Raw genomic sequence first — 25,050 nt, 5'->3', positions numbered from 1 at the left:
TACAAATTTAAGCAAACGATCATTACTATGGGAGTGGCGCCTCTCCCTTTACTTACTCTATGAGTTCAGTAAAGAACATGTGATTCGTCATATTTTATGAGGTGAGTGGTTGTACACAGACAATAAAAGTAGTTATTAGTAACTGTGGTCAATGCATACATACATTTAATGTACGTATTTCATAATCGTAAATATATATCATAAAAACAAATGAACATAATCTGTCAATAGTGTAAAAAAATATTTAATTTATCTCTACAACCCGCCATTTAATGAGTGTAGTAAAAAAAACCATACTTTCTATAACCTCTTTATTTTCTGAAGCAGTTCCTTGGATTTAGGCGAGTGAATTATGGAGCTGCTAGGTCGGGACAATATATATTATATATATATTATGCTGGAATCACAATGCCCCGACGGGTCCGACACGACAGGCCCGACAAACTATCGTGCAGCATCTATCTCAGCCTCAGCACGACAGATTTAAAAGCGTAGAGTCACACTACCACGACAAAAATAACCCGACGATTTTCAATTTGGCCTCGGCAAATCGTGCCAAGCTAAATACTTCAATTAAAATGGATTTTAGAATGCACTAATATTAAATGTTATTAATCTTTTAGGGTGCGAATTACATATTAAAAGACTTAATATCACAGAAACAACGTGTATTTCTACTTCCTTTTATACATCTTATTATCGTCCCTCTTCTCACATAAACAAAACAAAAAAAAACTAGTGCTACCAACTCACAAACGTTTGATTGTTTCTTTAACATTCCCTCTCAATCAAACGTACATAACTAGCTACTAATCTAGCGTACCACTATGTTTTATTATTTACTGCTTTTTTTTTTTTTTTTTGGACTCAAGACCTAAGAGATACACAAATTGTTCAAACTTCAGTTTTCCTAGAGGCTTGGTAAAGCCATCTGCCAACTGTTCATCAGACTTGATGTAGTTGAGGGTAATCACTCCCGAATTAACCACATCTCTAACGAAATGGTACTTAATATCCACATGTTTCAGCCGTCTATGGTTTTCAGGGTTTTTTGCCACATAAATAGCTGACTGATTGTCCTCGTAGATGGTTACAGGTTCTTCTACATCAATACCTAGCTCCATCAAGACACTCTTTAGCCACAGCACTTCACTTACTCCAGAACTTAGAGCAATATATTCAGCCTCAGTTGAAGACAGTGAGACTGACTGCTGCTTGGTAGAGGACCAGGTAACTGTACAGCCAAACACCTGGAAAACGTAGCCTGACGTCGACTTACGGTCTGAAGAACTGCCAGCCCAATCGGCATCAACATATCCCTGTAGAGTTGGACATTGGTTCCTGGATGTGTACACCAATTGTAGTTCTGTTGTACCTCGAATGTATCTTAAGACCCTTTTCAAAGCTTTCCACAACTCCATTCCAGGATGACTTTGAAAACGGCTCAAGAAGCTGACTGCTGCACTGAGGTCTGGTCGAGTGCCTAACATGGCGTACATCAGGCAACCGATGAGTGCTCTACACCTCTTCTCGAGTTCTGTGTCCTCAGATTTGTCTGTGATATCCAACCCAACCTCTTGAGGGGTTGACACAGGCTTACAATCAGTCATGTGGAAGCGAAGCAGAACATTCTCGAGGTATTTTGTTTGGTCCAGCGTTATTTCTCCATCATGTTGACAAATGTTTATACCAAGGAAGTTTGAGACTGTTCCCAGATCTGTCATTTTAAATCGAGAGGCTAGCTTTTGTCGAATCAGGTCCACTTCCTCACGATCCATTCCCATCAGCAACAAGTCATCTACATACAAGAGAAGATAGGTTCTGGCATTCCCTTCAAGCTTACAATAAAGACAGTAGTCTGACCTTGAGCGATTGAATCCCAATTCCATCATGAATGAGTTAAATTCTTCATTCCAGTATTTTGGTGACTTTTGCAGACCATATAGTGATTTATTTAATTTCAACACTCTAACTGGTGTTTCCCCAATCACGTTGTTTGCAGCATCCATACCTTCTGGCTTGGTAATGTAGACCTCTTCATCTATTCTTCCATGTAAGAATGCATTTTTGACATCAAGCTGGTAGATAGTCATATTGTACTTGAGAGCAATAACCAGGAACAATCTCATAGTTGGTAGCTTGGCAACTGGGGCATATATTTCCGAGTGATCAAAGTTATGAGTTTGCTGAAACCCTTTTGCCACCAACCGTGCTTTGTACTGGATGTCTTCATCTTGATCTCCTGCCTTGATTTTGAACACCCACTTCGTGTCGATAGGTTTCTGGTTTGCTGGAAGATCCACTTCACTCCAGGTGTTGTTTTCTTCCAATGCTTTCAGTTCTCTTTCAACTGCTTCCTTCCACATTTTCCCTTCTGGTCTATCAAGGGCCTCTGCATAAGACTGAGGTTCACTGATTCCACTGTTAGAGAAAAGGCAGTAATCTTGAAATTTGCTTGGCATCCTTAACAACTCTCGACATCTTAGAGAACGAATATCTTGAGCATCTAAATGTCTCACTTCTTCACTGTCAAATCCTATGAAATCTTCTGCCGATGAATTACTTCCTGCTTCTGATGCATCATCATTTAGGCCTTGGCCCGCTTCGATTCGGTGGTGACATACATCTTCTTCATCCAGCTGTTGATCATCCCGATTCTCTTCTGATTCAACAAGCATTATGTGTTTCCTTTTTATGATTTCCTTTGGACAACTCTTGTGATGGAATATTACATCACGCGCAACGATAACCTTCTTTTCTTCGGGGAAACATATCCTGTATCCTTTCATGTTCTCTCCATACCCCACAAATATTCCCTTTTTACTTTTGCTATCCCATTTTCTGCGTTTTTGCTTAGGCACATGTACATAGGCCTCACAACCAAATACCTGAAAGTAGTCTATCTTGCTGGGTTTGCCACACCATAATTCAAATGGGGTTTTGTCTGTCACCGAACTTGTGCCTGTCCTATTTATGACATACACTGATGTATTGACTGCTTCGGCCCAATACTCCTTTCCTAGATCCGAAGAAGACAAAAGTGTTCTGGCTGCCTCCACAATGGTGCGCATTTCCCTCTCAACCTTGCCATTTTGTTCAGCAGCATAAGGGACAGACTTCTGATGCTCGATTCCTTTATCCCTCAAAAGTGTTTCAACCTCTGTGTTAGACACCTCAGTACCATTGTCACTGCGGATAGTTTTCACTGGGAATCCTGTTGCACTTTCTGCTGCTGCCAAGAACTCTTTAAATCTTGTCACAGTTTCATTTTTACTCTTAAGAAAGTATACAGTTCTGAAATGGGAAAAGTCATCCTTGAAGATCAGAAAGTACCTAGCCCCACCAAGGCTGTTCACTTCCATTGGTCCATTTAAATCAACATGAACCAGTTCACAAGGGTAATGAGTTTTAGTTTGACTGCAAGGAAATGGCAACCTATGTTGTTTTCCACTTACACAGTCTTCACAGAAGTTGCAGTTTTCGCTGTCCGTGTACTCTATATTCATTCTATTCAAAACACGCTTCACATGTGAGACACTCTGGTGAGCAAGCCTTTTATGCCACATATTTAGAGAGTTATCTGATTTTACAGAATATGAGGAACTGAGAAGTACTTTAATCTTCACAACGAACAAGTTGTCATGACGTTCAGCTATCGCAAACACAACACTGTTTTTTTCAATTGAACACCCCTCTGACCTTCCAATCACTGTGAAGCCTTTGTTTACCAATGCACCTACCGAGAGCAGATTCAGCTCCAATTCTGGGACACACAACACATCTTTTATAACAGTTTCAGTCCACGAACTACCATTAAATACAGACACATTTATGTCCCCTACTCCACAGGCTTCCAGCAATTTCCCATTCCCTATTTTTACATTTCTTTTCACTGGGCGAAATGACGAGAACCATTCGCGACGGCAGCTCATATGGTCTGAACTGCCACTGTCTAGATAAAAGCCCTGAGAATCTGACCTACTGTTATGATACAGAGCCATGCACACTAAAGCCTCTGAGGGTATGGCCCTTTTTTCCTTGTTCTTAAGAAAGAAACAGTTTTTTATTATATGTCCAGGCTTTTTGCAATAGAAACACACACGTTTTTCTTGATAATGTTGAGAACCGTCTTTGGAATTTCCACTCATTCGCTTTGCAAGTAGTGCAGTCTCCACGTGTGTTGGTTCATCTTCATCACCTAACCTCTCTTCTTCCATCAGCAAGCGGCCTAGGAGTTCATTGAGTGTTTGCTTGTCCGGGGTCGCTGACTCCCAAGACGTTCGAAAATGCTTATATCGTGCTGGTAGTGACATCAGGATCTTGGTAATAAGCATTTGGTCAGAAACTTGCTCACCTGCTTGTCTCATGTGGAAAGCAAGTTCCTGCAATTCTGACACATGATGTGCGATACCCTTCTCGGCGTAGCTGTAACTGAAAAATTTCTGTTGTTGTAGGTGCAAACTAACTTGCGACTTCTGCTCAAAGATAGATTTTAGTTTGCACCAAATTTCATGGGCAGTCACACACGTCAAAATATGCTTCATCGTATCTTCGTCCATTCTTGTGACGATGATTTCACGTGCCTTGACATCTTTTAACCACCATTCTTTGCTTTCCTTTGTGAACGATGACGAATTTTCATTTTTTGGTTTCAAGTCTGCCTCTACGACGTCAAGGCATTCCTTTGCAGCTAAAATTATCCTAATTTGGAAACTCCAAATATTCCAGTTATTTTTTCCCTTTAGAATAACTACACTTTTCTCACTCTCCATGACTCAAATGTGATTTTAAACTTACTGCTTACGAACGGCACTGCAGTAATGGCGACCGGGAGCAATACAATAATAATTCCACTCACAATCCCGTATTCAACTTAAACAGATGCAGACCTTGCCAGGTTGTGTCTGGGCCCATAACCTATTAAATGTTATTAATCTTTTAGGGTGCAAATTACATATTAAAAGACTTAATATCACAGAAACAACGTGTATTTCTACTTCCTTTTATACATCTTATTATCGTCCCTCTTCTCACATAAACAAAACAAAAAAACTAGTGCTACCAACTCACAAACGTTTGATTGTTTCTTTAACAACTAAAAACAAAGTAGGCTCTTTTATTTATTTAGTTAACTTACCATCAACTTCCTCTCCCGAAAAACTATTTGCTATCTCAGCCCATGCTTTTTCTTTTTTTGGCTGGTTTCTGTAGTCCTTCAGACCAATATCATCTAAATAGCATGAGCTTAGACTTTATTAATTAGAAGTTATTCGCTGAACTCGTCCATTCTTAAATCCAATCTTCACGATTCTAAAATAACGTCTTTAACCATAAACACGATGATATCTGTTTATGTTTATACAAACAGACTGAGGGCCAATATTATCACCTCCTGCTAAATCCTCAGGTTAGCTAGCCTTCAGGTTAGGCTAGCCTCCGGTTAACGAACGAGGGGTGTATTATGACCCATACTTAGCCTGCGGTTGGCTAACCGGAACCTGACGAAGCGTTTGGTGTAATAATGGGTGTGTTGGTAATGAAATAAACCAGAATTGGGTAACTTTTGTTGCAAGACAGTTTCTTTTCTGGTAGAATGTTAGTCAGCTGTTTGTTTGTATTGTGATTTGTAATGTTTACAGCTGCAGTAAAGAAATATGCCACGAACTTTATCTTGAAACAGATATAATTAAATTAACCAAAAACTACTTTGACGTCAAACCTGCTTTGTATTAAACCATAAAATTACAATTTACGATTCAAAACCGTGTGTTTTCAACTTTACTCTTGTATTGAAACTCATGATTTTGTTAGGTTATATATTAAGCCAAAACTAACAAAGTAATTCTATACCAACAAATAAATAGGGATGACATTTTTGCTAGAGAACACTTATTTCTTTAATAAATTTATTTCATAATCAAATAATATAGACCCTGTTTCGGAAAAATACTTGTCGATTTTCATTTCACTGGTGTAGGTTTCATTTTTGTACTAATAGTTTCGTATCACGTATCCAAATTAATCCGATCCTGATGGAATTAGTTTGTGGTATAGGATGCTTGCTGTTTTAATTTAGTAGGTCGAGAGATCCTAGATATATTCACTGGGGAAATAATTATGATTGTAAAATGTATACGAAAGAAATACATTTTTACAAGACCTGACATAATTTGTTTTCATCGTGATATGTTAGGTATTTTGTGTTTATGTACAGGATTTTTCAACATTCTAAATTAAAACAGCAAGTATAATGTAAAACAAGACCAACATATAAAGGGTCATGCCGATAGGATTAAGGGATTAACTTGGATACGGTAAACAGAATAATTCCAGTGCTGTTTTCGTTTTGCACTTGCGTGGCAGGTAGATAATATAAGTACCTAATGGTTTGTAAGATAGGGAAGGGATAATTGGGTAACATTTATTTTCACATTCAATTGTATTCATAGAATTATAACCACGTCTGAAGTCGTATGAAGTGCATTTCATTCCCGGTATATGTCCACTGTATTACGAATAAAAATTCACAGATACAACTTCCACGAAAACACGCATTTTATAGGTAATAATAACCCTCGTTTTGCAATTTTAAAATTCACTTATTTACACATATTCTTAAGCAGGAACATTTAAGTTTATAGACCTATACATTGCATACGTTTATGTACTTCGTGATCAATTAAAGTCAAATAATAATACAGACTCGACGAGAATAGAAAAGCAGTACTACACTTTCATGCCATGTAATTTTTAATAAAACTTTGACGAATACGGAGAAGCATTTTATATTTAGTAATAAATTATTCCATCGCATCCTGCAAATATTCAATAGAATTCCTCAAATAGTTATCATCACTATCAACAACTAACCTCGCCTGATACATCGCCATTTTATTTTCTGTTGCTTAGCCTCCGGTTAAGCAGCTAGCTACCGGTTCATCCACCCGCTAGGTTAGCCGGGACTTTAACTGGAAGGTAGACGTTAACAGGGAGTCTAAAAACCGAAATAAGAGCTAGCCTGCTGTTAAATTTTAGCCGGAACTTTAGCCGGGGGTCATAAAACCGGCCCTTAGTCGTCTGCGATACGAAATAAGGTTGCCCACTTTTCGTTTTCGCTGCTCTCTTTTCTCTAAGGTAGGAATCTCTAAGATGCCGCCATTTAGTTTTGCAGAATGATGCTGTTAAGGGGAAACATAATTAGTAGTAACAGCTATCCATAAAATACTATCATAATTATCTTGAAACAATGACAAACAAGGCATTTATTTGGATTACTTTTTTTTCACAGGTTTAGTTTTAAAAACGAACTTTATTTTACTACTTCCACTACCTCACAGAAGTATAAATTATTAACTTCACTTCGTAAAATGGAGCGAAATAATTTAGTTAGCTGGTTTTACATTCGCTTTAAACATACCATTCACATCTTCATCAACAAATTGGTTGGCAATTTCTGTCCACGCCTTATCTTTTTTTGGTTGAGTTTTAAAGTCCTTCCCACGAATGTCATAGAGCTCTGGATAGCTCTGTACTTTAAAATTAACTCTTCTTCGCTAAAACTTTCCATATCTTCTTTACAATAATACAATATACCAGACCTGAACCACCTGATGCAAAGTTTACAAACAAGTAAAATTTCGTTTTTCTGTTTGACTACAATGTACCACAGTAGGGACATTTGAGCGAAATTTCATTTTATTCAGTTCACATTTCTTTCGTGGCATGCGTCGTACACACCCCGACACGACGCAGAATAGAAATAGATTCAACTTTTGTCGGGCTGTCGGAACTGCGTTTTCGTCGGGCTGACGTCACTATAGCCTTGTTTCTCATTGGTCGCTGGCCGGTTCATCCACCCACTAGGTTAGCCGGAACTTTAACTGGAATGTAGACGTTAACAGGGAGTCATAAAACCGAAATAAGAGCTAGCCTGCGGTTAAATTTTAGCCGGAACTTTAGTCGGGGGTCATAAAACCGCCCTAAGTGTACATAAATTGAAAACATAAACAAAAATAATTACGATATTTAATTTAGTAAGGGCCGATATTATGACCTCCGGCTAAATCTTCAGGTTAGCTAGCCTCCAGGTAAGGCTAGCCTCCGGTTAACAAAAGAGGGGTGTATTGTGACCCATACTTAGCCTGCGGTTGGCTAACCGGAACCTGACGAAGTGTGTGGTGTAATAATGGTTGTGTTGGTAATGAAATAAAACAGAATTTGGTAACTTTTGTTGCAAGACAGTTATTTTTTCTTGTAGAATGTTAGTCAGCTGTTTGTTTGTTTTGTGATTCGGAATGTTTACAGCTGCAGTAAAGAAATATGCCGCGAACTTTATCTTGCAACAGATATAATTAAATTAACCAAAAACTACTTCGACGTCAAACATGCTTTGTATTAAACCATAAAATTACAATTTACGATTCAAAACCGTGTGTTTTCAACTTTACTCTTGTATTGAAACTCATGATTTTGTTAGGTTATAATTAAGCCAAAACTAACAAAGTAATTCTATACCAACAAATAAATAGGGATGACATTTTTGCTAGAGAACACTTATTTCTTTAATAAATTTATTTCATAATCAAATAATATAGACCCCGTTTCGGGAAAATACTTGTCGATTTTCATTTCACTGGTGTAGGTTTCATTTTTGTACTAATAGTTTCGTATCACGTATCCAAATTAATCCGATCCTGATGGAATTAGTTTGTGGTATAGGATGCTTGCTGTTTTAATTTAGTAGGTCGAGAGATCCTAGATATATTCACTGGGGAAATAATTATGATTGTAAAATGTATACGAAAGAAATATATTTTTACAAGACCTGACATAATTTGTTTGCATCGTGATATGTTAGGTATTTTGTGTAATGTACAGGATTTTTCAACATTCTAAATTAAAACAGCAAGTATAATGTAAAACAAGACCATCATATAAAGGGTCATGCCGATAGGATCAAGGGATAAACTTGGATACGGTAAACAGAATAATTCCAGTGCTGTTTTCGTTTTGCACTTGCGTGACAGGTAGATAATAAATAAGTACCTAATGGTTTGTAAGATAGGGAAGGGATAATTGGGTAACATTTATTTTCACATTCAATTGTATTCATTGAACTAGAACCACGTCTGAAGTCGTATGAAGTGCATTTCATTCCCGGCATATGTCCACTGTATTACGAATAAAAATTCACAGATACAACTGCCACGAAAACACGCATTTTATAGGTAATAATAACCCTCGTTTTGCAATTTTAAAATTCACTTATTTACACATATTCTTAAGCAGGAACATTTAAGTTTATAGACCTATACATTGCATACGTTTATGTACTTCGTGATCAATTAAAGTCAAATAATAATACACGACTCGACGAGAATAGAAAAGCAGTACTACACTTTCATGCCATGTAATTTTTAATAAAACTTTGACGAATACGGCGAAGCATTTTACATTTAGGAATAAATTATTCCATCGCATCCTGCAAATATTCAATAGAATTCCTCAAATAGTTATCATCACTATCAACAACTAACCTCGCCTGATACATCGCCATTTTATTTTCTGTTGCTTAGCCTCCGGTTAAGCAGCTAGCGGCCGGTTCATCCACCCGCTAGGTTAGCCGGAACTTTAACTGGAAGGTAGACGTTAACAGGAAGTCATAAAACCGAAATAAGAGCTAGCCTGCGGTTAAATTTTAGCCGGAACTTTAGCCGGAGGTCATAAAACCGGCCCTAAGTGGTGTAGCCGCAAGTAAACATGAAGAAGAATAAAGTTGCTACTTGATATAATTGTTATTTTCTTTCCGTGTCGTTTCATGGTCCCAACTGCTGTTCTATACAAAGACGTTACGTAAGTTTTACAAAAGCTAAAATATGAAACGTGTTTAAGGGCCGGTTTTATGACCCCCGGCTAAAGTTCCGGCTAAAATTTAACTTCAGGCTAGCTCTTATTTCGGTTTTATGACTCCCTGTTAACGTCTACCTTCCAGTTAAAGTTCCGGCTAACCTAGCGGGTGGATGAACCGGCCGCTAGCTGCTTAACCGGAGGCTAAGCAACAGAAAATAAAATGGCGATGTATCAGGCGAGGTTAGTTGTTGATAGTGATGATGACTATTTGAGGAATTCTATTGAATATTTGCAGGATGCGATGGAATAATTTATTACTTAATATAAAATGCTTCTCCGTATTCGTCAAAGTTTTATTAAAAATTACATGACATGAAAGTGTAGTACCGCTTTTCTATTCTCGTCGAGTCGTGTATTATTATTTGACTTTAATTGATCATGAAGTACATAAACGTATGCACTGTATAGGTCTATAAACTTAAATGTTCCTGCTTAAGAATATGTGTAAATAAGTGAATTTTAAAATTGCAAAACGAGGGTTATTATTACCTATAAAATGTGTGTTTTCGTGGAAGTTGTATCTGTGAATTTTTATTCGTAATACAGTGGACATATGCCGGGAATGAAATGCACTTCATACGACTTCAGACGTGGTTCTAGTTCAATGAATACAATTGAATGTGAAAATAAATGTTACCCAATTATCCCTTCCCTATCTTACAAACCATTAGGTACTTATTTATTATCTACCTGTCACGCAAGTGCAAAACGAAAACAGCACTGGAATTATTCTGTTTACCGTATCCAAGTTAATCCCTTAATCCTATCGGCATGACCCTTTATATGTTGGTCTTGTTTTACATTATACTTGCTGTTTTAATTTAGAATGTTGAAAAATCCTGTACATTACACAAAATACCTAACATATCACGATGCAAACAAATTATGTCAGGTCTTGTAAAAATATATATATCTTTCGTATACATTTTACAATCATAATTATTTCCCCAGTGAATATATCTAGGATCTCTCGACCTACTAAATTAAAACAGCAAGCATCCTATACCACAAACTAATTCCATCAGGATCGAATTAATTTGGATACATGATACGAAACTATTAGTACAAAAATGAAACCTACACCAGTGAAATGAAAATCTACAAGTATTTTCCCAAAACAGGGTCTATATTATTTGATTATGAAATAAATTTATGAAAGAAATAAGTGTTCTCTAGCAAAAATGTCATCCGTATTTATTTGTTTGTATAGAATTACTTCGTTAGTTTTGGCTTAATAAATAACCTAACAAAATCATGAGTTTCAATACAAGAGTAAAGTTGAAAACACACGGTTTTGAATCGTAAATTGTAATTTTATGGTTTAATACAAAGCAGGTTTGATGTCGAAGTAGTTTTTGGTTAATTTAATTATATCTGTTGCAAGATAAAGTTCGCGGCATATTTTTTTACTGCAGCTGTAAACATTACAAATCACAATACAAACAAACAGCTGACTAACATTCTACCAGAAAAAAAACTGTCTTGCAACAAATGTTACCAAATTCTGGTTTATTTCATTACCAACACACCCATTATTACACCACACGCATCGTCAGGTTCCGGTTAGCCAACCGCAGGCTAAGTATGAGTCATAATACACCCCTCGTTCGTTAACCGGAGGCTAGCCTAACCTGAGGGCTAGCTAACCTGAGGATTTAGCCGGATGTCATAATATCGGCCCTAAGTAGGGCAAGTTGCAGCAAAGGTATTATGTTGGCTATATTTTGTGCATTGCCAACAACATAAATAAAGATGTGTGGTTTTATAAACAATGCAGTACGTTTCAAAGTTGTATTGAAATTACTTTTCACGTATTTTTAACGTGTTTTCGCACCAATAAATGGAGTGATACACTTGAACTATGGTTACAAAATTTGCTACTTGAAGACCTTCCTTTCTAGCGTGTCGTTTACTGTGATGATATTTTACAAAGGGTACAAAAGTTTGATGTTTTTCGGACGGTAAATTTCGTAGATTACAGTTGAGACACTGGACTAAGTACATGCAGAGACTCGTGATTCGTACATTATAAGCAAATACACTAGACTAATACCGGACAGCTACAAGATTTCTCAATATTTCTCCACAAAAATCTGAAATTTGTTTCCTTGTAGTTACAATATTTTTTTTGCATACTGTAGGTAATACCTACACCAGAATATTGCTTTATCTGGCCTTGAAAAATAATTTAATTTTTTAAGACCTTGAATTTAGAGAGCTTATTTCTAGGCCATTATGATAATTTCATTATTAACTTTCATTTAATGTGAATTTACAATATTTTACAATTAATAAAAATAATATACATTCACATAAGTATGTTTTATTAATATTTAACATTATTCATTAACTTATTGTCTCTAACAATACTCCATAACCACAATTTTATAGAATCAGTGTTAGAAATGAGATAGGCCGATTATCGGAATATCGGGTATCGGGTATCGGATCGGTAAATTTGGAAATATTGGAATCGGTATCGGTATCTGGTTTTTGGATATCTGGCCATCACTACAGAAAATTTTAACTATGTAATAAACAACATGATACAGAGAACTTATTGTATGCGTGATCTAGGTATTCTCTTAGATTCTAAATTTTACTTTCATCACCACGTGGATAATTTAATTGCAAGTGCAAACAAAATAATAGGGTTTATTAAATATTTAACTTTTTTGCCTAGCTCTCTTGATTCTGTAATTAGGCTTTATTTTACCTTAGTAAGATCGAGATTAGAATATGGCTCTGTCATCTGGAACTCTATAACTACCATTGACGCAAATAGACTTGAAAATATACAAAATAAATTGTTTAGATACATTTGTTTAGATACATTTAATTGATGATAATTCAGAGAATTTTAATTATGACTTAACCCTTGAAACCCTGAACACACATACACTGCAGTTTAGAAGGAAAGTTTCTGATACTGTTTTTGTAATAAATTGTTTTATAAATGTTTACCACAGCACTGAAATATTAAATAAAATTGGTCTTCGAGTTCCTTCATTCAATCATAGAACAATGCGACCTTTTCGAACGTATCACATAAAAAATGAGCTATCAAAATGGTGTACTAATAATTGTAATGATATTTTGAAATTTTTAGACCCTTTCAAAAGGGCAAAACTCTCAATGAAAGACATTTTGAATTCTTAATTTTCTTGCAGTTAAGATAATTTCTGATGTAAATAATGTATTATTGTTACTTCATTGATAATGAATTAATTTGGAATTGACAAATTTAATTATTATATTTTTTTTAAGTGTCTTTTGTCATGTGTTTATGTTTGTGTTGTCTCATTTTATTGTTGTGTTATTATTGTGCTTTGTGTATGTTATTGTTATTTTTTCTAATATTTGATAAGTGCCCACCTGTTAAAGGCTCTGACTGTTGGTAGGCCCTAAATAATTATAATAAATATTAGCAGGACTGCACCAGTAATGTATTTAAAAACTGTGTTTGAGTCCCATATAGTACTACTGCAAATATGCAAAAGATGATCACTGGTATTTTGAATTACCTTAATTGTTTTTTAACAGATTTTAAGCACTCTTGTCCTACTCCCTATTAACTTGAATGCAAAAGTTTTTTAGTTTGAAATTTTATCTACTAAATCATGATCTTACTACTGAATCAATTTGTATAAAATTTAAGTAGAAACAGCCCATATACTGGAATAACATAAGCTATATGTCATTACGAAATTCCCTCTCTTAGATGGAGAAAATGGGGTAGATTTTGTTTAATAAAGAGAATTACATATCACCCAATCTTCTTAAGTGGAATAAGAAATCTCATAATATGTTTTATCCATTTTCTCAAAATTTGACCGCAAATTATGGGAAAAGGTTATCATTTTGTTTGTATATCAGGAAATTATATCTCTGAAGATAATAGTTCGGGAGTTAAAATGATGGGCATGAAAAAATACAAACAACTACCAACTTTTTCTGACCAATTTCTGTAGTTCCAGCTGATGTTAAAAACATATGTTATGAATAATGAACACACAATATTTATAAATTTTCTTCACTGTTTTATGAAAGTACATTCATAATGGTGTAAAAATGGAGTACGTGTGTTTTATACAAAATTATTTTTATCAAAATAAGAAATTAAGGATAAACAGAAAGTTACATAAATATTTTTCAGTTTTCTAAATTCAACCTTTAAGGTGGCGTAATGGGGGTAAGTTGTGGCTTCTTATAAAAATGTGTGCGTGGAGTCTACGTTGCAGTACATACATCCAGAAATGAAATCCTGCAAAGTTACAGGTGCGAACAGTAGCGCACAAATTTGTAACTGACGTGCATGCAGAGATCACGATCACAGCACTGATGTTCAAACGCTCCACAGGCAGCAAGGTGGTGATTCAGGCGAGACATTCAGAGCTGGTCTTACGCACTAGCAAACAGCCGAGTGCTGTAATTCAACCTTATTGGTATGAAATTCTCAGTACGAAGATATTACTGTTCGTTACACATCTGTCTTGGGCGAGTCCTTGGTAAACGAGTACCGCTGCTGCTGCGTTTTCTCTCGCCTTCCTGTACATCATGTACCCATTGCCCATCTCTGGCAGTGTTAAGTCTGCCGTGCCGCTGATGTTCGTCAAATCTGTAATCACAGCATCACACTCACTTAAGGCTCCCACACATGATCAGTCTTGTGGTTGCAAAAACAGCAAAGCAATCAAAGATTATAAATACAAATGTCTCTATGAAACACAGCTGTTGGACTGACAGTTTGGACTTAACGAGATGCTGTTCGCAACACGGCAGTTCGAGCCCACAGTCCGATCAGTTCAGACTGGTACGTTCCGGCTGATAAGTCCGGACCGGAATGATCATGTGTGGGGGCCTGAACAGTCAACGCTGCACTAGTCACCCAGAGTCAAACGTGGAAACATACCACAACCAACCATCCACTGTGCTTCCACCAGACTGCTGGTTGCCAGTGCACTTGAGTAACTCTACATCTGAGCCCCCTCCCTCGCTTCCTGCTCCTGAGGAGCGTTTGCACGTCACTGAAAACTTCCAATTTTCTGCGCTACTGAATGCATCTGTCTGCAAATTTGGAGTGTTTCATATCCGGATGTATGTTCCTATACAAAAATTGCTTGTTTTTTGTCATTCCCTGCTATCCATTTACTTACTTTAAACAAAGCAATTTCTGTACATTCTGTATAGTTGCAATCACACGTCTCTCTTTTTTTAGACATGCACATTTATCGTTGGCCACGGTAAGTCATAAATATACTGTGTATCAAGAGAAAGAAATTACAGTAGAACCCTGTTATAATGTTTGTGCTTATAGTTTTCCTGCTTATAACATATTTTTTGTCAACTTTTTCCTTATAAGGACAGTGTAAGAATAATATTTCACAAATGACTTATTTCCACCAACAAAAAAAAAATTAAAAATAAAGTTTGAAGAACTTAATTATACCAACAAATATCCCATATGTTAAGTTTATCATGTTAAAAGGCTTACTTTACACTTAATGCATGTTTTTGTTACAGTTATTGTTATACCATACATGTAGATTGTTCAAATAGTATTTTAAGTAAAAACAAAACTAAGTATGCCAGAACACTAGCACTACATGTTAGTGCTAGCTAACACTGTGTATTCGATATATCGGAGGTTACCTAACTTTCACAGTTACGCATTGTCTTGAAACAAAAAATCCTTCCGTTTGTTGCCATTCTAATGTTTTTTTCAGATGTATGTAGTTCTACAATACTGTAGTTTACCACATATTCCTGATAGAATTTTATTTATTTCATTTACAGATTTGGTAGCCTCTCTTTTTTATAGACAAATAAAATAGAAGCTGGAAGCACGACAAAATTTAAAAATTGTTGGCTTGGTTAAGAAAATTTGAGCATACAGTGTAACCAGCAGTGGTTTTAACATTAAATTTGTTTACATAACTTAATGAGTTCATTGGTACAAATTTCAAACACTGACGAATGCTAAATTTATATTTTCAGTCTATGTTTTCCTGCGTGTTTTTTCTACTGCAGTCATTGGCATGAGTGTTTTCTGTTGTACTTGGAGATGGTGTGGTATCTAAATGGCTTGCATTCACCCTCTCCCTGTCCTTACAACCATGTGTGGTCCTGAGTGCAACAGTGGCTCATCCTTTCCTGGTGGCGTGCAATAAAATTTTTTGTGATCAATATTAAATCTCTTTTTTTTCTTGTCATTGCAGTGTTTTGTTAAATTATACTATTCCAGTAGATTTAATTTTCACATTCCAATAAGTACAATACAGTGAATGAAAATAATTTTCAATTCCAACTCGGTTCATTTTTTTTCTTCCATCTTACACACAAAACAGTACAGGGATCAGGTAGTAAGTAAATAAGAATTGTACAGTTTAAAAACAAATTCCTTTTAATATGCATACTTCTGTCCCACAACAAAAAGCTATCAAAGGCAATAGGATCAACGGTTACAATACAAGCGATGACAGCACATGGCGGGACACACTGGTCTAATACAAGAGTCGTGACTCTACTACTTCCTAATGCAACATAATATCTAGAGACAGGAAGACAAACAGGGTGGAGTTGGAACATAAATTCCAAAGGAGGATTCAAGTTCACTACCACCACCTGCCCATGCACTTTACATTATGCAACAGACAGAACATGAAAATGCCCAGTGTCGCAGTTTTGCTCATCACAATCCAGTATAAGTACTATTCATACAAGCAAAAAAAAATTATATATGATGTTTGGACAAATCTCACAACTTGTTTCCCCCTTTGCGACTTTATATTGGCATCTCAGCTACGACCCTAGTATCAATTTATTGAAACTGGTATCTTACAAATTTTTACAATGAAATCACCCACAGAATATTTTTTTTCGTACAATTATAACACTATAATTTACAACATTCAGGGCAGTTTTTTGAGCTAACAATTTACACTATCAAAAATTATGTACAAAACACAGTTTTCCAAGTTTTTAACACCACAAATACTGCTCAAGTAGTTGGTTTGAAAATTTTGATTGTATTGTTCATCTTTTGCTGCAGTATGATGTTTGCACAAGATGTCCATTTAGCTTAACTAGCAGCCCGGCTTTCATGTCAGTACTTTGCAACTTATAGTACAACTGTAAAATTACAAAACTTCCATTGAAGTTTAGTTTAAAAGCTAAGAGTTTTATGAAGTACAGTTTACACCAACAATTATAAATTATAGGTTTTCTCTAATCAAAGCTGAAGTAGCCTTGGCAAGTTATTCTCACATTTGCAGCCAACTTTAAATGAATTTCACAACGTTAAGCATATCAAGATTCTTAAAATTCCTCCTTCCAATAAGAGTTATAATAGCTCATTGAATTTTTAAAAAATACAATGCTTTCTCACACAAAATGTTTTCTTCTAAGAGTCCTTTCTGCTGGATTCAGAGCAGGGACAGATCCAGTTTTTAGTCTTGGGAGGGATGATTTGAGAAAGGGTTTTGGGAGGAGGTATGGTATTACATATACCATCCTCCCCCCCCCACCCCTGATGGAGTCAGAAATTTTTAAAAGTAATCACCCCTAAGCCTACTTTAATACCTTTCTGATGTTGAAAAGTAATTTTATCACTAGTTATGGAGAGGGAGGTAGGGCCATCACCCTACATGATAGTCACAGAGATTGGTTACCCCAATCACTGTGGTCATAATGTTATGGTTCTGTGCAGTGGCTTGCCTTATGCACACTGAGAAGACCAGCACTACACCCAGTATGTGTACATTGGGAAGTAGTATTTGCGCAAAGGAAACCCCCGAACTGGCCCGGATCATAACTTTGGTTCTTTAGTCTACCTGCCAAGAGTCGTGACTATTATGCTAAATGGTCAGACAAGGTCTTGTTGCTTATAATTCTGAGGCCAGATATATATTTAAATGCTAATTTTTTTTTTATGTGCATTACAGTTGTGGTACAATATAACGTAAATAAAAAAAAACCTGTGTGGAAAGAAAATAAACACTCCAATTTAATCCTCTGCCTAAAAAAATTTTACTCAACAAAATACGAATATTTAGGCAGTATATTTTGTCTGCAATGATCACAATGACCTAAATGTTAAATTTCTCATGTATTAATATTTAATATGCAGCATAGTTAAAAGCTAAAAACCTTTGGGCCTTTGTGCATACACCCATTAGCAGCTTCAGATTTGCCAAAATTACAGTAAATAAAAATCACAATTTGTAAATGACAACTGTATTTTTTTATTTATTTTCAAAAATTCATGTCTCGGACAAGCCCATTTTTCAGTTATAAAAAAAATCAAGCCTAATGAATATTTATAGTACTTCAACTTTCTTGGAAATGGATTAAGTTATGGAGATATATGTTCATCTTTAGTCATGTTATCTAAAAATTTACAACATAACATTTGTTAAAACATTTTGCTAAACAAAATGAATTCAGAAGATGTATAGTTACTGCACATATATGGATTTGTTACTAAAGATTACAACTGAAAGAATTATTTTGCAAGGCTGTTCAGTGTTTGTTTAATCAATTTACCCCCTTACGCCAACTTACCATGCACGATACAATTGTATCCAAGCATTACCTTTCTACCACACTCTCGCCCCCACTACAGAGGTAGTCTTATCTGGTACGTTCAGTACTGCAACAATGCTGGAAATATGAAATGTAACTCGCTATGAAATAAACCATATACCAAAATTAAAATAGTAAAACTAGAATACCAGCAATGCAGTATTGCGACCTCACGATCAAGGTCAAGATCAATATCTGAAATCCACCCAAAATGTCTCAACGCAAGTGGCTTGTTGGTGCCAGATTACAAACTGTGTCAAACCATAAAATGCCGGATGATTGACCCTTCACTGTAGCAGTAAAATACAGTCCATTCTGTTCAGTTAGTATGACAATTACTGTCTAATACAATTATGAAAACATGTTTGAAGTGATTTTTATGTCAGCATCTTGTCAACAGAAACTTTTTTTATTGTGGTTTCACATACTTGTCCAAGTTATGTTTCTTTATAATGGTTGGATCAGGAAATTTTTTTTACACAATAACCAAGATAATTTTCTAATTTAATAAAATTAATAAAAAAAACTTTGAAAATAATTTGTGTTTCCTTAACAGGTATAAAAATACCCCCCCCCCCCCTTTTTTTTTTTTTAAATTATACCTACTGAATGAATCGGACAAAATATCAGTAAAATAACTGTTAGTTACATAGAAATACAAATTAGCTCTTAGAAAAAAACTGAAAATCTTTATAACTGAAGGAACTGGTGCATCTTTAGATAGTTTATTTAAACAATAATAATGAAACTTTTACGTACAATTAAAAATCGTAATCATGCATTGGCATAGCTCCCTATAGTTAACAATAACCAATTTTATTAAAATACAAAATTTTTGGACATCATACTATCAAAGCGGTAAATCATTTAACTAAAGTTGGGAAAAAAAAACTTTGCAATTATTATTATTAATCACTAATAGTAAGCATTTTAACTAACACACACAAATAGTAACCATCAACTACGAAAAAAAAAGTCTTACAGTTAACAAAAGATATAAGATTTTAAGTTACAAACTAAATAAATGCAAGAAGTATTTTTAACAAAGATTTAATTCAGTTAAGGATTTTATAATTTATCTATGTTTATAACCAGCCGTTACTTCCATTTGCAACAAGTTAAAATATTTTTTTTTCTAAGCAATACCAGTTACAAACACATTCTATCGATATTGTCCACATGGGCGTAGATCCCTGGGGCAGGGGCCCCCCTGGAATCAAAAGCTCCTTTCTGCGGGAGCTCACTTGTGCTTGCAAAAATCGTAACCGTAAAATGGGATATATAAATGTTATCATTTGTGTTCCCCTTGGGAATCTACAGTTTTTCACCCATTATTGTTCATTACAGACAAAAGAAAGGAAAATAAGAAAAAGTTAAAACAGTATATTTTTGCTATGTAATGGTGGCTATACAGATGGCTTAGGAGTTAGGACTATACAACTCTACATCTTTGGTATATGCTGGCTCCTTTATCATTAAAATTACAATTTTTTTTTCCCAATTATATCGTAAGATTGGTCTTCCCTAAAACAGCAACTGCCAACTAATTGCTTAACAGAGCAGCAATATAACCAAACATTTTGAAGAATTTTTGCACACTTCCACTATTGTACAAAAATTTATAAAAAACTTTTCAAATGCTACATGAGTAAATAGTTATCTTTTTATACATTTACTACCAAACACAAAACACACACACTTAAAATATTACCAATAATACCAATTACAAACAAATTAAGTACAATTAAAACATAAACGAATAAAATCAGTCTTTCAGGAATGACTTGAATCTTGACACTAGGGCCTACAGTGTACCACAATTGTGTTCTGCACAGTTCGCAACGTGAGATCTCGCCTCAGGATGTCCGCTCCACGATGAGAGTTCAAGTCCGCAACCTGCGCACTTCTCTAACGCAGTCAATATTCCGTTAGAGCGATACAAAAACAAATGGGACAGGAAAAGACTAGTGCCACATAATGCTTTTTAGCTGGAATTAAAAAAATTTTCAAGCACACAACTGAAAACTCATACGATCCTTCAGTAATATCTCCAAGACCACAATGTATCCAGTCTTTAATATTACATTAGCTTCACATTTTAGAATTAAAGTAACTTATCAAAAGGATATAATTTTCATTGTTTATTATACTCTTGTTCGTTCTCCTATTGGACCTGACAAATTCAATTTTGAAAAACATTTAGGCATTTGGTTCTTTCACATTTTTTGGTAATGCTAATTTAAAAATCCCGAATATTTTGGGGCACAGCATAAAAACCGACCAAATGGCTCAGACGGTTCATTTTCTAAATATAAATATTAGTTAAGTACATCAAACCACACGCCACACCAGCTGGCCTTTCATAATTTCATAATATACTTTTAATACGAATAAGCAAGTAACCAGAAACATTTCACCAAGTCTTGACAACACCCGAAAACTGCTCAGCAACGATATGATCTAAAAATAGTTCCAGTACACTTGTACTATCAGGATACAAACACCAATAATTAGGCTTGCCTCAGCACCGCTCATCTCTATAGTTAAATTTGTAACACAATACTGCCAATGAACACATTAGAAAGAAAGACAAAATTAGTGTTGCTCAAGATGTTTGCACATGTACACAAAAGCCTCGCAACCATCTAAAAGAATTTCAGAAACATGAATGCTCATGACATGTGATTTTTATACCAAGATTTATGATCAATGTCCTGAGATTAATAGCACAGGCATACCATACTGAATTTAAATTTTTAATCATAAAAACTTTAACCTAACCATATTCTTTTACACTGAGAAATTACACCCTAGCTTTAATTTCAGCATTTTTTTGATTTTTGATAAAAACATTTTAACACTTGGGCAGAGCCATTTATCATGTAGAAAACACTAAAACTACATACATGTATACAATTTTGTAAACAATTATTTAATCTATCTACTGGTACAGTTTCATAAGTGTATGCATTATTTACTTTTATTAAAACTTAAGAAATTTTAAATAAGAAATTTAAAATTAGATCAATGTATGTACTTGTATTAATCAGCTGTTAAAAAAGATATGTATGCATGTAATTTGTGTATCAAGATATTGTTGGATCATAGTCCCTTTAACAAGTACAAACTATACAAAGTACTGAAGCCATACTCTAAAATTTAAAGTAGTTCTGTGTATTTCGTAAATTTAACAACTGTAAGTACTCAGAACACAGCCTACCAAAACTGACTGAATCAAAACATGCTCAAACTTGGTATAGTTACAACCACCAATGTCTTATAAGCACAAATAGAAGCTCTCCATGACTATGTTGGCTGATAGCCGATGCCTGTGTGAAAGAATCAATGACTCACCCAAGTGGTTGACTCCCTCTCCTACCAGAGATAAGTCCAACAATCTAGTTGGAAGTTCTATATAAATCATAGTAATAAATGTCAACGCTAGAGTCACAGTGTCAAACATCTAGGACTTGCAACACAATCTGATCGCACACTAAAAAACCATAACAATACAATCTTTATATAAAAAAATTCCTAAAGTTCAGTCAAACAGATAAATACAGTTAGATATGACAGTTTTATTCACTTCACTTTGTATGCTGAAATATTAGACCAGCACATATTTCGAAAACCAAACAGAATACCGCCTCATGCTCAAAACTGTGCAACTTGCCATTATTGTTCATTTGATCAACTACTTTTGAGTGTGAACTTCAAGTGCATCAACTTCCAAAACGATCTTCACAGAAAAATAGAAAAATATCACAAAATCATTTTGCCGTGTTGTGCGTGAACTACGAAATGATTAGCTTGGGAAAGTAAAAGAATGCGCTGTTCATTAGGCACAACTATTGTGTTTCTAGTAAGGATAGTTGGTTGTCCCCCAGTGCTGGTGTCGGGTGAAGAACGTCCGCACTGCAGGTCTGCAGGTTCACTTGTGGCGCGTGGCCTGGATGGCCTTGCAGATCTCGAGCCAGGGGTGGCCGTACGACGCGCAGAAGATGCAGGCCTCCGGCTTGGGCGGGCGCTCCAGGGTGGAGGGCCGGGGGAGGGAGGCGCTGAGCAGGGAGAGTCAATCGGCCAGCAGGCCCTGGGAGACGTTCGCCAGCTGCTCCTTCAGGGAGCGGAACGACGGCCTGTCCTCGGGGGAGTGGCTCCAGCACTTCCTCATCACCTGCAACGTCCACAGAACAACGTCAACCTCCACTCCCACGCTGCTCGGCCACGTGCCTGAACTCTTCTCTCAATAACACCCAGTTGAAAAAATTTATAGTCAATGACCTTCTGGGTTTTTGACATGAAACTTCTTTGCTGTGGGGGGGCTGAAATTTTCGAACATTACAAAAACTCCAATTGCATAAGGGGAATGGTTAAGTTCATGGTGGGGGAACCAGGAGAGGAGGGGAGTTGTTAGGCATGTAGTAGGGGGAACCGGTAGAGGAGAAGAAAAGTGTCAGCTGCGATGCCACCCCAACTCGTGCACTAGCGGAAAGATAGCAAGGGAGGGGGTAGGTAAAAATCTCATACAGTTCAATGAATATTAAAATACCAAACAAATGTTTATTTACATTATATTGAATTATTGTACATTAAGAAGTCAGATGTACATAGTAGGTATTTCACTTAGGAATAAATATTATTTTAACTATAAATATAAATTCTAAAATATCAACCATCAGATCCCTCCAGTTGTATAAAGATAGAATGTAAAACACACTAATGTAAGGCAACCTTGATTGTAAGATTGACGTCGTTCGGGGGCTTCACCCCGAGTTAAGCCTGATGGAAGTCCTCGATACCAATCCATCCCTTTCCCAACACCCAGCGTGTTTTATTGCCAATTAGGTCACGTGTGATGTGCACGAGCCAAGATTTGAACTGTGCCCCAAAGAGGGCGCTTTAAAGCCAGTACATACCCCTTTCTCCTAAGAACTTATGACATTGTAAACTTTTATCATTTATCTCAAGGGTTACAGCTTCTTTCCACAGCATCCAAATTAGGTCCCTTTGCTTTTGTTGGTCTTAAATGGCATGCAAAAAGGCCATATCCATAACGGAACACTTTGACATTTAACTAATTACAGACATTTTCATTAAGGTTTCATTATGTATGTTAACGTGTAATAATTTTATTGAATTTACTAAAGTCTTCAAAAATGCCATGAATTTGAATACTTATAAAGGTAATTGCAAAGGGGTGCTAGTGAGTCACCCCACTGTCCAGTATCTGGCCCAGTCTGTGACCGTCAACCGTTGAGGTAGGAAACGTGAAAAACCCGAGGACTCCCATCGTTCACCATCACTGATTAGTAATTCTGTTTCTTAAATTTGAATAATACTAAACTCTTTCCTTCTTGTCCTCGGTGCCTGTTTCGGTCGGGCAGACTTCTTTAATAATTAATTGCACCACTTTAAGGGACGAGGGTGATCGACCCCAACAAATCAGATCCATGCCGTAAGGCATTTTACATGCACGCAAACAAGATGGACGAGAGGCCGAGTAAAGGTTGCGTGTGGCAATAAATTGTGTGGTTAACTGCGAGACTGAGTTATGCTTTTCGACCACGTGTTCAGGAAGGCTGGCAGCGCCTGAAGAAACCAAGAGAGAGGGTGTATGTTTAAGTGTGACCCCCCCCCCCCCAACCTAAGAGCTGACAGGAGTAAGGTCTCATGGTGTCCACACATGAGCCACATCACGCCCTGAGGAGCAGCTCCCCATTCTCAAGATGAACTTGAATACTATTGTATCAAATTTAAGAAAATTTGTAATCAAAAATGACTCCTTAATTAGATAAACTTTCACTCTGGTCAAACTTGCAGATGAAATAAAAAAAAAAAACTGTTCTTTTTCACATAATTTTGGATCTAAAAAAGCTGGATTCCATAATAATTACAAACATATTTTTATTCGAAATTTTATTTAAATTTGTTAATTTTTAAGTAAATTCTCTAACATTTGGTTTCATTAAGGATTAGCAGCAGTATTGACACACATCTAATGGTACATCATCTACATATATGAAGTAGAGTTGCGTTTGTTTTTTCCTTACACAAATTACAGTTTTAATCAATTCTCTATGAAATTCTGCACACTTGTCCTTCAAAAACAAGAGAAAGGTCATTGCCTAAATGAGATTTCGAGAAAACCTCCTGTTGAAGCAGAATATTTTGATAATTTATAAAATTTCGCTATTGTATTGTTTTTTTTTAATCCATGGCAACAACTATTGCATTGTTTAATTTTTTTTTCTCATTCGAGGTGCAGCAGTAGCATACCCAAGAGGAGCATGTCTGAGCTGTGCGAGTGTTCTGCCTGTAGACTGCCACGGCGAAGCACAGGCACTTCAGCTAGCATATATACATATTTTAAAAAAACCTCGTGTATAATTGTATCATTAAAATTAAAAATAAAACTATTTGATTAACTTAAGAAATACTATATTAAAACAAGAAATTTCAGTAGTAAACAAAAATATTCGACATCCTGAGCATTTGCATGTTGTAACTAACATTTTAAAATGCTGCTGAATAGTCACTATTCCTGTTTTTATTAAAAAT

At 35.8% G+C, this 25,050-nt stretch overlaps 1 protein-coding gene and 1 long non-coding RNA gene across 3 annotated transcripts in view; one reads left to right on the top strand and one right to left on the bottom strand.

Annotated features, from left to right (window-relative positions):
• Positions 1 to 24,917, top strand: LOC134533846 (uncharacterized). 2 transcript variants are annotated; one of them, XR_010075400.1, is made up of 2 exons: positions 1 to 101; positions 22,458 to 24,917. It is a non-coding gene; the product is annotated as an uncharacterized LOC134533846 (long non-coding RNA). The 2 variants fall into 2 exon arrangements; XR_010075399.1 differs by having other exon boundaries at positions 22,380 to 24,917.
• LOC134533843 (tyrosine-protein kinase Btk) overlaps positions 16,295 to 25,050 on the bottom strand; it is a 406,493-nt gene continuing 397,737 nt past the window's right edge. The window contains exon 16 of the mRNA XM_063371537.1: positions 16,295 to 22,666. Coding sequence (XP_063227607.1) covers positions 22,565 to 22,666 — 102 coding nt within the window. The 3' untranslated portion in view covers positions 16,295 to 22,564. The remainder of the gene's footprint in view (positions 22,667 to 25,050) is intronic.

This window comes from Bacillus rossius, chromosome 7 (genome assembly GCF_032445375.1).
Source record: "Bacillus rossius redtenbacheri isolate Brsri chromosome 7, Brsri_v3, whole genome shotgun sequence".
Classification (NCBI taxonomy): Eukaryota; Metazoa; Arthropoda; class Insecta; order Phasmatodea; family Bacillidae; genus Bacillus; species Bacillus rossius.
Note: the sequence above shows the minus strand (reverse complement) of the source record. Positions and strands in the feature narration are given on the sequence as shown.